Source organism: Carcharodon carcharias, chromosome 3 (assembly GCF_017639515.1).
Source record: "Carcharodon carcharias isolate sCarCar2 chromosome 3, sCarCar2.pri, whole genome shotgun sequence".
In the NCBI taxonomy this organism is placed as follows: Eukaryota; Metazoa; Chordata; class Chondrichthyes; order Lamniformes; family Lamnidae; genus Carcharodon; species Carcharodon carcharias.
In genome coordinates, this window is record NC_054469.1 from 39,187,179 (window position 1) to 39,200,732 (window position 13,554).

At 44.5% G+C, this 13,554-nt stretch overlaps 1 protein-coding gene across 1 annotated transcript in view; it reads right to left on the bottom strand.

Annotated features, from left to right (window-relative positions):
• Positions 1-2,289: 2,289 nt before the first annotated feature.
• The window catches only part of adarb2 (adenosine deaminase RNA specific B2 (inactive)), a 383,590-nt gene continuing 372,325 nt past the window's right edge, over positions 2,290-13,554 (bottom strand). Inside the window, exon 10 of the mRNA XM_041183928.1 lies at positions 2,290-2,502. Coding sequence (XP_041039862.1) covers positions 2,290-2,502 — 213 coding nt within the window. The remainder of the gene's footprint in view (positions 2,503-13,554) is intronic.

Below are 13,554 nucleotides of genomic sequence, written 5' to 3' on the forward strand. Positions count from 1 at the left end.
TTTATGGTGTAACCGACAGAAAAATTTCTCGGTGTCTGTTCAAAAATAATCTGCTGTGTGAGCCTTCACTTAAAAGGGAAATCACTGTTGGATACACAGCACTGAAATGTAATGTTGTCCCAAGCAGAAGCTGAAGGGCTCAGGGGCGGTGGGGAGGTTGTGGGGGGGGGGGTGGGGGGAGGGTGTGCTGAAAATCCACAGGCTGAGATCACGAGGGCTTTGCCAGGTTCCTGCTCATTGGTGCCCTAAAGTGCTGACTCAGCCAGAGATTTTGTAAGGTCAGTAGGTTGGCACATAATTAGCATGCAGCTCAATAATCTCCTGGGAATCCACAATCAGGGGACTGGCAGGGGCATAGCGGATAGGTCAACTTGGACACCCCTTTGAAGCCCAAGACCTGCCTGATCCAATCTATCAGGCAGGTTTCCAAATGGAAACCCAGCACTCCTGCCCTAAATAGGCTGCTTAAACAGGCAAATATTGTCCTACGTGTTATAGAACTCTTGACACCAACTTTCATGTACAAATGGGGGCAGGGGCCGTGGACAGTGGGAGCATGCACCATGCACACTAGGCTTCAGTTAAAGGACATCCAGCTGTTCTTAAAGCTGTTGGAGGCCGCTCCGAAAAAAACAGCCTGGGAATTTTTCTCGGTGGGGGAGGGAATTTTTCTTATTCACAGCTTTCAGTGTGTAGAAGCATTCATTTCTTCGCACAGTTGATTCAAATTCAGCTCTACTTCCCTTATTGGCACATTCATATTTTAGAACATGGTACCTCAGCTAAGCACGTAACCCAATCTATTTTGAATTTGAATTGGAAAATAAAGCCTGCGTCTTTTTAAAAAGTCTTAGCTATGAAGTTCTATTGACATGGGTGGTAACACCACTACTCCATTGTAACAAGATGCGGGGGAGGGCGGGGAGAGTTCAAATGTAACTTCAGGCTGGTCTCGCCAAGCTGACCCAAAGGTAGATAGAAGCTGAGAGGGCGCGGCGGGGATTGAGTCTGGGTTGCCAGCAGGCTGTAATATTTTTGTGGAGCACTCCTGTTCCTTCTAGTTCTACAAAAGTATAAGGGTAGTTTTTGTTGAATGACCCTGTAAAGGCTGCGGTTAGGCTGCTCAAGACCTAATTCACCAACATCTGCACCCGGATTTTGCATCATTCTACAATTGCTGTAGGACCTCGATTTGCATAGTTAAACAGCCTCAGGCCTCAGGCCTGCTTTGGGTGGGAGGGCGGACTGCTAGCCACTTACAAGCCCACCTTGGAGTTGCAGATGGGCCTCGAGTGTCAGTGGGGCAGTTCTCCCTCCCCCCACTTTATAACATCTGGCTGCTTGTCTTCAGCTAAAAAACCAATAGCTTGTGAGTTGAATTTCTCCCTTCTTTTGATTTCATGGGTATTTCTTGGGCTGTTTTCTGTAAAGCATTTGAGCGACCATTCAAATTCAAACCCCAGTTGTATCAGTGCAATTCTCAGACAGGCCCTCGGCAACCTTCAGTCTCCATAGTTACTGTTTCTCCTGTGATCTACGCAAGGTCCCAGAAAGCAGGCTACCTCAACTCAAAAGTGCTTCGGTGGACATTTCAGTACTTTGTTACAGTTCACCCATATCCAGATTAATTTGTGACTCAAAAATGTACATCTCAGCGATAAACTGCACTGATCCAGGTAGATAGAGACAGTTTTTGTTGTGCTAGCTCAATCTTACTTTGTTTTAAATCGAAAATTTAATAATCACTTCAAATCAGTCAATATTTGGACAGTAATTGGAAAAGATTTGGGAAGTCCTTTATCAGGAGACTGAATATAAATACTAGATTAATCAGAAATTCTTAGTTAAATTGTATTTAATGGCCACCACAAATGTAAACGAGTGATTAGAAGAAAGCACCTTTTCAGAGAAATCGATGAAAGAAGGATTTTCCAATGTAATTTCCCCCTAAAGCGCTTGTCACGCCATTTTGTCGGGCCAACTGTTTGCGTTTCCATCAACATTTCATTGAATTGTTACCTCTTGTTGACTTGCAGCTGAAATATAAGAAATGGAGGGTTCTGTCAGGCAATTCAGTATCGATGCGGCTATGGACCTCCACATTACTGTGAACGTATTTCGAGTCTTGTCGTAATGGGGCGGGTGTGGGGGGGGGGGGGGGGGGGGGGGGGGGGTGGGGGTGGGGGGTCGCAGTGGGCTGATGGCATGAAGCTGTCTTCCGAAGAACCGGTGGGGGGAGGGGTGCGGATTTTGAGGTTAGCTTTTCCAGTCCCTTCACTGAAGTTCATATTAAACATCGCACGCCTCTGCCTGTGTCTGCTGCCCCTCCACAGCCGGCAGAAACTGATCTTGCTCCGGTGGTTTCTTCACCCACGTGCCCAGGTCGGCTTTCCGCAATGCTTTAAACAGCTGCTGCTTGGCGGCCTGGTAGGGCTCGGCTGCCAGTTTGGCTTCGCAGTACATGGATGGCACTCCCTGAAGGTTCGAGCCTCGTGTACTCAGCTGTGGAGGAGAGCAAAACAAAACGAGTGAGCTGGTGCAGGCAGGAGGCTCAAACAGCTGTGCAATTTCCGCAGTTAATTTTCACAAGCAGTTCCCCGGCTCGCACACACCTTGTGGGCTTGTTTACTTCCCATAAAAATTTCAAGAAGAACATTAAAATAACGATGTGAGACTGGTCACGGCTGCTGCTGGTGCAGTGAAATGTTATAGTGGCAGGTGGATATAAAGTCTAAAACTCCATCTGTGCTCTAATTGAAATGATTTCAAAGGAAGCACAGCGTGGGCTAAAACATTTCCAAAAATGCTCCTTATCGCTTCAATATTTACTTCTCGATTGGTCTGGTTTCGTTGACGATTTACAATTACTTCATCCTCCCCTGTGGTAGGGTGTTAGTCACTGGTATAAGCTGACTTTAGTTATAGGCATTGCCAGAGTCTGGCAATGTTGCACTTTGGTGTCCAAGACCAACTGGAGACTGGGTGAGGAACAGGTGAGCTGGGAAAGACTAGCAGTTGAATCCTCCATGTTCCCTGGCTTGGCTACTTACTGATCAGCATGCAGTCCTAGGCTAGTCCTAGATCTCTGGACCTCCTTCTTCATCTACCTCCCGAGTCACTTTGTGCCATTGATGTGGCACCTTTGTGCCCGGGAGCAGCTGAAAATGAGGGTAGGACAGAGCAATGAGCGTACCTCCAACTGGGGTATTGTACTCAAGTGTGAAAAGTACTCCACACCACAGCGGGTACTACATTTCTTTTCCTGTGAACCTGTCATCCTCAGGCTATCTGGCAGGAGCTCTGCAATTTTACATATAGTGAGTGATTTTTACTCGACTCATCTGCCAGAAGCTGAATGGGTGGGTAGTTAAAATCCCCCAGTTTACTTACCCTCTGGAAAGTCACCAGCAACTCAGCTGAATTATGAGCTACTCAATTGTACATGTAAATATATTTATAATAATGATTATGAAGACTATGAACAGATAAACCGAATCCCAGAATGATTTCACTTTTCTCTTTTTATGAAAATGATATCACAAAACTGATCACAAGTCTGCACTGCTCTGGTCTAGGTGACAATTTAACAGAATTGAATTGCTACTGTTCATTGTATGTGGAGATGCAGGTTGGGGCCAAACTCATTGGAGTTTAGGAGGATGAAAGGTAATCTGATTGAAACATATAAGATCCTGAGGGGGCTTGAGAAGAACCTAGAACTAGGAAGCACAGTCTCAGAATGAGAGGTGTCGCATTTAAGACCGAGATGAGGAGGAATTTCTTCTCTCAGAGCGTCGTTCGTCTTTGGAATTCGCTTCCCTCTGCGAGCAGTCATTGATTGTATTCAAAGCTGAGTGATACAGAATTTTGATTGACCAAGGAAATAAGGCTTATGAGGGGCAGACAGGAAAGTGGAGTTAAGGCCACAATCAGATCAGCCATGGTCTGACTGAATGATGAAGTAGGCTCAAGGGGCCGAATGGCCTTCTTCTGCTCCTTTTTCTAACGTTCTTATATACTTCAGTAACAAGATCAACATGGTTCTTCCCTGAGCTCTAGAACCGTTTTTATTGCCTTTAATATGAACATAAACATGCATATACGAACATATGAATTAGGAGCAAGAGTAGGTCTTTCGGCCCCTCGGGCCTCCCACACCATTTTATAAGATCATGGCTGATCTGACTGTGGCCTCAGCTCCACATTTGCCTACCCCCGATAAACTTTGACTTCCTTGTTAGTCAAGAATCTATCTATTTCTGCCTTAAAAATAATCAATGATCCTATTTCCACTGCTCTCTGGGGAAGAGAGTTCTAAAGATTCACTAATCCACGCGAGAAAAAAAAAATCCTCTCACCTCTGTATTATTTTTGAACTGTGTCCCATGGTTCTCGTCTCTCCCACAAGGGGAAACATCCTTCCAGCATCCATATGTGTCATTTAACTTCCATAAAGTTATGTGTCAGCTGTAAATCAGGGGTAGCACCTTCCCCTCTGACAAAGGTTGTCAGTTTGAGTGCCACTTAAGACTGGAGCATAAAATCTAGGCTGATGCTTCAGTATTGTTCTAAGGAAGTGTGCATGGTTAAAGTTGCTGTGTTTCGGGTGGAATATTAAACCGATGCACTATCAGGTAGATGTAAATAATCCCATGGTGAAGGAGAGCAGTGGAGTTCTCTCTGATGTCCAAGTCAATACTTATCCTTCAACCAACACTTAAAACAACAGCTTAACTGTCATTATCACATTGCTGCTCCTGGGAATGTGCTGTATGCAGATTGTCTGCTGCTTGTCCTGCATTACAACAGTGACTAAGTTTAGTACTTCATTAGCTGTAAAGCACGTTGGGATGTCCTGAGATTGTGCAAAGTGCTACATATGCTAGTCTTTCGTGCTTTTCTTTACAAACATTGAATTACCATTAATAAATGATTCAGTTTGACGCAATTGTGTGTGTGCGCGCACATGCAGCGCAGGCTATCGTTACCGCATTACTGGAGATTGGTGGTTTGATGGGTAGGAGATGTCATAGGAAGATGCAGTCACTGATCTTGACCTCTTGTATTGGGTCATTGAACTTCTTGCGACACTGTAGCCAGGTCCATGGAACTGACCTCCCTGGCCACCTGCCCCCATTTCCTTTGGAAGGTAGTGTTTGAGGTCCTGCCGCAACAGTGCATAGCTGAATGTATACTTGATATCGCATTACACTCAATATTTTACTATGAAATTTTAATGATTTTCCATCAGAATTTTTACTGATTTTTCCATTGAAGTTCTATTGATTTTATATCATAAACAACCTGTCCTTTTTAAGTCATAAATGCAATATTCTTAACAAGAATTGTAGGGCTAAAAATTGGTTCGCTTCTGTTTTTGAGCGCGAGGGCTGTGTTTCATAATTAGCCTATGTCCAATCCCTCTGAGGCTAGCAGCAGGCAAACTTCGTGCTGCCGCCTTATTTGATGGATTGTAGCGTTCAGCTGGGCATGACGCACCCTGGTGGCTGGCTGAATGAACATAAGGACATAAGAAATAAGAGCAGGAGTAGGACTGTCAGCCCCTCAAGCCTGCCCCGCCATTCAATAAGATCATGGCTGATCAGCCCAGGCCTCAACTCCTCTTACTTGCCAGCTCCTCATAGCCCTCAAATTCCCGATATTTCAAAAATCTATCTACCTCCCTGCCTGAAAGGGTGGTAGAGGCAGATCATAACCCTCATAACATTTAAGAAGTATTTGGCGGTGCACTTGCGATACCATGGCATACAAGACTATGGGCCTAATGCTGGAAAATGGGAATAGAATAGTTAGGTACTTGTTTGACTGGTGCAGACTCGATGGGCCAAAGGGCCTTTTTCTGTGCTGTAGACCTCTATGACTCTATGACACCTCTTTAAACACTTTCAGTGATCTAGCCTCCGCAACTCTTTGGGGTAGAGAATTCCAGACATTCACTACCCTCTGAGAGAAGAAATTCCTCTGCATCTCAGTCTTAAATGAGTGTCCCCATATTCTGTAACTATGTCCCCTAGTTCAAGATTCCCCCACTAGCGGAAACATCTTCTCAATATCTACCCTGTCAAGCCCCCTCAGAATCTTGTACGTTTCAATAAGATCACACCTCATTCTTCTAAACTCTAATGAATAAAGACCAAACCTGTTTAGCCGTTCTTGATAAGTCAACCCCTTCATCCCAGGAATCAGCTCAATGCTCAACAGTGTGCATGGCCATCACATATTTCATCTAGCAGTGTTAAAGGCAGTCTACCCCTCTTAAAGGGGAGCTGTGCTCATTACACAGGCTACCTGCAGTTTTAAGTGGCTGTAAGGTAAAAGACCACAAAGAGCAACAGCCAAGAGAGAGGGTTCCAAAGTTCTTGGATGTGGCACTGCAGGGCTCCAGTAGGAGACAGGAGGAGAGAGGCCATGTTTCCCTGACAGGCCCTCAAAAGGAATGGGAGTAGATGGCCAACGAAGTCAATTCCCAGAATCCAATGCTAAGGACTTGGCTGTAGCGCTGCAGAAAGTTCAATGACCTCAAGAGAGTGGTGAAGATCAGTGAATACATTTTCAAATGTTGTCTCTTACCCACCACACCTCTAGTCTGTCACGCTGCTCAATGCGCTACACTTTCATCACTCATCCATCAGCACACCCTAGCATTCAGGAATCAGGTCAAACTTTCTCCACCTCACTTTCACATACCCACCAATGATGCCAGCCTCACACCTACCTCTTGCAACCTCCACATACCTTTAGCTATTCAGCTATGGCAGGCACAGCGCAACAGAGTCAGTAACACTCTTCCTTGCAGGACATGGCAGCTTGTGACTGCAGGGAGCAAAGCAGAACCAGAGTGGGACAGGCACTCCATAAACATCTAAGGTCGCTGGAGGAGACTGTGCTCAACATTGTGAGGCCAGCTGTGACATAGGCTGTTGTATCTGGCATTGCTGAGACTGTTCAGGATGATGCTATTTTCATACCTTATGGCCCTTTTCAAATCCTACCTCACCCTCATCTTGCTATCTGGCATGAAGAGCGAGTTGCAGATGGTGGACCACAGACCTCTTTCTATCTCCCCCATCTCCCTTCCTTCACCTCCAACCCAACCTTTCTACATTTCTGCTTTCAGATTCCCCGAAACTGGCATCTGGCCAGCCACTGAAGCCTCATGAGGCAGGGCAAGAACTACATCTGATGACCTGACCTGAGGAAGCCAGCCATCACTTGATTTGACACTTGCAGCCGCCAGCTCAAATACTGGCAAATTGCATACCTTAGAGGGTAGTCTAGAGTTGGGATCGGCACCTGGTGAGTCACCGGCAGGAGTGGGCTGCCGCCAGGCCAGGGGGATAGGAAACTCAATTTGTCAGCTCGCTGGAGGGCAAGGTCACAGACAAGTTCCCCTACAGGGGCTTCAGATTAAGACTTTGATGGAGTGGCCTACACAAGAACACTAGTTGAGCATGCACACAGAGTTGCTTGGTGCATTTGCAGGCCGGTCAGACAGCGTGTTGTCAATGTCAAGCGACATGAAGCTGCCCTGCTCCAACATGGCACAGGACTTCATGCAATGCTTGGAGCCCATACTTCCCAGCATGGCAGTGGTGGTCAGCACCATGACAGTGATTGCGGGCCCACCTGTCATGTAACATCTCAAAGCTGCTGTGGAAGCTTAGACTGAGGTCTGAGCTATGGAGCCATATTTTCATCCCCCTTTTACTGACCAGTGTGCCTTATGGTGCCCCTGTGTCACTGAGCACCGATTACCCTGCACCTTGTTTTATCATTCACTGTATCGACCTCGCATGGTGCTGCCAACAGGGAGCCAAGGTTGAATGCAGTCCTCAAATGATTTGGGGTCACAGGCTGAAGGGCAATTGGATCAGAATGCACAGGTGTACTTGATTCCCCAGTTTAAACTCATATGTCCAGGTCTTACTTTGACACAACAAGCCAATTTCCCATGGAGTTGTACATAGTAAATCAGCGAAGAGGGTCACAGTCCTAACTCTAGCTGTGTTGCAGTTTCTTTGTTTCTCATTTTCTGCTCCTGTCTCTGATGCTTTTCTCTCCTTCACTCTTATTTTTGCTTCTTTTCCTGTTAGCTCCTGCGTCTCTATTTTTTTTCAACTCTGCTTTCAGGTTGGAACTGATGTTGTCCAGTAAATGTCACCGACTCTCAAATTCTTGTCCTTCTCTCCAGCCCATCGTGCCCCTTACCCCCTCACCTTTGAATTACCAATTCCTGTACCACCCATTGCTATAGTCACTCAATTTGGCCTCAACTCTCAAACCATTCCTACTTGTTTGTCCCAAAGGCGCTTGATGAAAGTAGAGAAGGCCTCTTCCAATGTCTCAGTGAATTGCTCTGAAGCATTGCTGCGTGGGTAAACTCCAATACAGTACTAAAATTAATTAAATTAAACGGTAATTAAATTAGAAGTTAAGGAAGTTAACCCCTAAATATCTTCTTCCAGTCAGTGTGTGTTGAATTCAAACCTAGATCCTAAGAGCATTGACACAGTGCCCGCTGACTGTACCACTGGGTCTCACTGTTTTCTCACAATTTATGGGTAGGAGTCTTTCAGCTGATGTGGTGATGCAGATTTAATTGAAGGCTGAACAGTTTTATAGTTGCGTTAAAAGCTTGATGCCCCATTATCATTCCAGATACAGTGGCACAGCAATGTTAAAAATCTGCAATCCTTTCATTTCCCTCCAAAAAATAGGAGAAGCTTGTTTAAGGGAAACGGCATGATGTGCAGGGCAATCTTTCAAAATGTCGGATCAATAATTTATGAACAAAAAATATTGCCCTCGCAATTAATTCCACTGGGATACAAAAACAAAGTCAAAGTTTAAGGAAATTTTAGATTTTTCGTCGAAACCTGTGAATTTAGCATGTAACATAAATTAAACAGTGAAATAATTTATGTTCCACCAACAAAAGACTGAAAAATGTAGTTATTTAGCTTAAACAATAAATATTATCATTGGAATTATAACAAAACTTAATTAATGGAGCATTAGTAAAGTGTTTAACTAAGGAAGACATGATAAGACATTGAAAAGGATTTAAATTGTGTTGAAAAGCTTCAGGCTCCTAGTTTTGAGGCTTCCTGATATTAACTAGACTTTGTGTGGAGAATATTGATTCCATCACATTGAGTTTACTGGATATGTATCACTTATGAGCTGCCAGATATAATTTTCACTAAACCTGACTACACAGAAGAAATCCTTAGCAGAAGGAAACCTCATCCGTGACATTTATTAAAATACTGATAGATTCCCTCTGGGATGTATATTTGCAGCTGAAAATGTGTAAATCCAATAACCCATATTTTATTGAGGTGGATGTAATTTTGAATGGGAAATTTCAAACAAGTAGTCTATAAGGCTTGAGAGTTCTGTGTTTGACTCAATTGTATCAACAGGCTTTGAGTGTGTCACTGCATATAGCGTTTCTTTTTACTTGTTCACGGGATGTGGGCATTGCTGGCAAGACCAGCGTTTGTTGCCCATCCCTAATTGCCCTTGAGAAGGTGGTGGTGAGCTGCCTTCTTGAACTGCCACAGACCATGTGACATAGGTACACCCTTGTATCCTCGTAACTGAAGTTTCTCATCCCTGGAACCATTCTTGTAAACCTCTTCTGCACTCTCTCCAATGTATTCACATCCTTCCTATAATTTGGTGCCCAGAATTGTATGCAATATTCCGGCTGAGGTCTAAGGAGTGTTTTATATAAATTCAGCATAACCTTGTACTCTATGCCCCTATTAATAAAGCCCACGGTACTATATACTTTATTAACTGCTCTCTCCATCTGTCCTGCCACTTTCAATGATCTATGAACACTTACACCCAGGTCTTTCTGCTCCTGCACCCCCTTCAAAATTTCACTCCTTATTTTATATTATCTGTCCACATTCTTACTAACAAAATGCATCACCCCACACTTCTCCACATTGAACTTCATCTGCCACCTATCTGCCCACTCCACTAACTTGTCCATGTCCTTTTGAAGTCCTACACTGTCCACCTCACAGTTCACAACACTCCCAAACTTCATATCATCCGCAAACTTTGAAATTGTCCCCTGAACCCCAAGATCTAGATCATTAATATATATTGGGAAAAGCAAAGGTCTCAATACTGACCCCTGGGGAACTTGGCTACAAACCTTCCTCCAGCCTGGAAAATATCCATTGACCATTACTCTCTGCTTCCTATTTTTCAGCCAATTTTGTATCCACGTTGCTACAGTCCCTTTTATTCCATGAGCAACAACTTTTCCCACAAGTTTGTTGTGTGGCACTGTATCAAATGCCTTTTAAAAGTCCATGTACACCACATCAACAGCATTACCCTCATCAATCTTTTCTGTTACCTCTTCAAAAAACGTCAGCAAGTTAGTTAAACATGACTTTCCCTTTACAAATCCGTGCTGGCTCTTCCTTATCAACCCATATTTTTCCATGTGACTACTAATTCTATCCTGAATAATTGTTTCTAGAATCCTGCCCACCACTGAAGTTAAACTAACTGGTCGCTAATTGCTGGTGACAGAGTTTCCTCATCTGTCACCATGGCCTGGGTAGCAGCTACCTCCTTGGTGAAGACAGGTGCAACGTATTCATTTAATACCTCAGCCCCTTCGTCCACGTGTAAATTCCCTTTTAGATCCCTAATCGGCCCTACTTCTCCTTTTACCACCCTTTTACTATTTATATGCCTATAGAAGACTTTGGGGTTCCCTTTTATGTTGGCTGCCAGTATTTTATCATAATCCCTCTTCACTTCACTAAAATGCTTTTTCACCTCCCCTCTGAACCTTTTGTATTCTTCTTGGTTCTCAAGGGCATTTTCTACCTGACGCCAGTCATAAGCACACTTTTTCTTTCTTATCTTAATTTCTATATCCTTTTTTATCCAGGGAGCTCGAGATTTGTTTGCCCTGCTCTTCCCTTTTGATGGAATATACCTTGACTGTGCCTGAATCAATTCCTTTTTGAAGGTTGCCCATTGTTCAGCTACAGTCTTTCCTGCCAATCTTTCGTTCCAGTCTATCTGGCTCAACTCCATTCTTGCCCCATTGAAGTCGGCTCTCGTCCAGTTAATTATTCTTACTTTGGATTGCCTATTATTCTTTTCTATCATCATCCTAAAATACAATGATTACTGCCTGTTAAATATCCCCCCACTGACACTTGATCAAGTACCAGGTCCAATAATGCGTCTTCTCTTGTTAGATTGGGCACATACTGCTGCAGAAAATTTCCCTGTACACAATCTGGGAACTTTTGCCCCTCTCCACCCATTAAACTGCCACTGTCCCAGTCTACATTCGGGGTAAGTAAAATCACCCATTATAACTACTCTATAAAGTTTGCATCTCTCGAATTTTCCTGCAGATTTGTTCTTCTACGTCCTTCTCACTAGTTGGCGGTTTATAGACTACACTGAACAATGTAATCACACCCTTTTTGTTCCTTAGCTCTAGCCAAATTGATTCTGTCCTTGAACCCTCTGGGATGTCCTCTTTCTCCAGCACTGCAATTCTCTCCTTAACCAATACCACCACCCTCCTCCTTTCCTTCCTTTCCTATCTTTTCTGAACACCTTGTACCTGGGAATATTTAACACCCAGTTCTGCCCTTCCGCGAGCCAGGTCTCTGTTATCGCCACAACATCAAATTTCCACATGGCAATCTGTGCCTCTAACTCCTCAATCTTATTTGCTATGCTCCGTGCATTCAAATACATGCACAGAAACACTGATTTAGATTTTGTTACTTTCTCCCTCACCTCGACTTCATCTATTAACTTACTATTCTCTAATCTAGTGCTATCTGTCCCTCCCTGTATTTTGTGCACCCTGCTATTCCTCTCTAATACTTTCTTTTGGTTCCCACACCCCTGCTGAGTTAGTTTAAAGCCATCTCAGCAGCGCCAGCAAAACAAGCTCGGTCCCGGCTCTGTTCAGGTGCAACCCATCTGGCCGGTACAGGTGCTATTTTCCCCAGAGCCAATCCCACTGTCCCAGGAATCTAAAGCCCTCCCTCCTGCACCATCTTTCCAGCTTCACATTCATATGCCTTATCCTCCTATTTTTGTATTCACTGGCACATGGCACTGGGAGTAATCCGGAGTTTACTACATTTGAGGTCCTGCTTGCTAATTTTCTACCTAGCTTCCTAAATTCTGTATGCAGGACCACATCCCTCTTCCTACCTAAGTAATTGGTCCCAATGTGGACCATCACCTCTGGCTGTTCGCCCTCCCCCAGAAGAATGTCCTGCAGTTGCCCTGTAACATCCTGGACCCTGGTAGCAGTGAGGCAACATACCCTCCTGGTGTCACATCTATGGCCACAGAAACACCTGTCTGCTTCCCTAAGCAATGAATCCCCTATCACTATTGCTCTTCCTTTCTCCTTCATCCCCACTTGTACAGCCAAGCCACTCGTGATGCCACAAACCTGGCTCTGACTGCACTCCTCTGAAGAACCAGCGCCCTCACCAGCTTCCAAAACGGAAAACCAATTTGTGAGCAGGACCCCAGGTGACTCCTGCACCACCTGCCCACTTCTCTTGGACTGCCTGGTGGTCCCCATTCCTCCTCTGGCTCTAGGTCCTTAAACTGTGGTGTGACCACCTCTCTGAACATGTTATCCACGTAGCTCTCAGCCTTGTGGATGCACCACAGTGATTCCAGCCGCCGCTCAAGCTCTGAAACCCAGAGCTCAAGTTTCTGCAGCTGACAGCAGTTCCTGCACATGTGGTTGTCTAGGACACCGGTAGCATCCATGATTTCACACATATTACAGGACACGCATTCCACGCGACTGAGCTACCCTGCCATGTCTTAACTCTACTTCCCTTACCTTAACTTTATTCTACTTTGGATTATTTATGTTACTTTATTATATTAGCCCTAAATTTCCCTTATTCCTGGTGCTTCTCAGTTAAACCCAAGCACAGCAACTTTCTTAAAAATATTATACTTTCCTAAGTTATTACCAGGTCCTTCTTACCAAGGCCGCCACTATTCTTTCTGAGCAAAGGTAGGAAAGGAAAGGAGTACTACCTCCCTCCTCACTGAACTCCCTCAGACCCCTGCTCTTGAACTCTCGCCGCTTCTCATCCTGTTTTTATAGCTCTTCTGCTCTTCTCTAAGTCCCCCTCATCTTCCTCTCGCACTCTCCTCTAGGTGCTGCTAGCTGCCTGTCCCAGGGTCCTCCTCTCTCACTCTCCTCTAGGTGTTGCTGACTTTTTTTTGCAAAAATATACTTTATTTATAAATCTTCAAAAACATTTCGAAACATTTCAAATCACCATTACAAAAATACAAACAGGTTCAACTTTTACAACATGAAACAAGGTGTATCAGAAAAATCAATGAATATTTCAATCATTGGCAGACATACATTTTAATCGGTACAGCCTGAGGGGCTCTTTACAGTTCCCAGCCTCCCAGTGCACTGTGGCAGAAAGGTCTTAGGCAGCGACCCTTCCCCATTGCACCTTTGCGGCGGCTGCC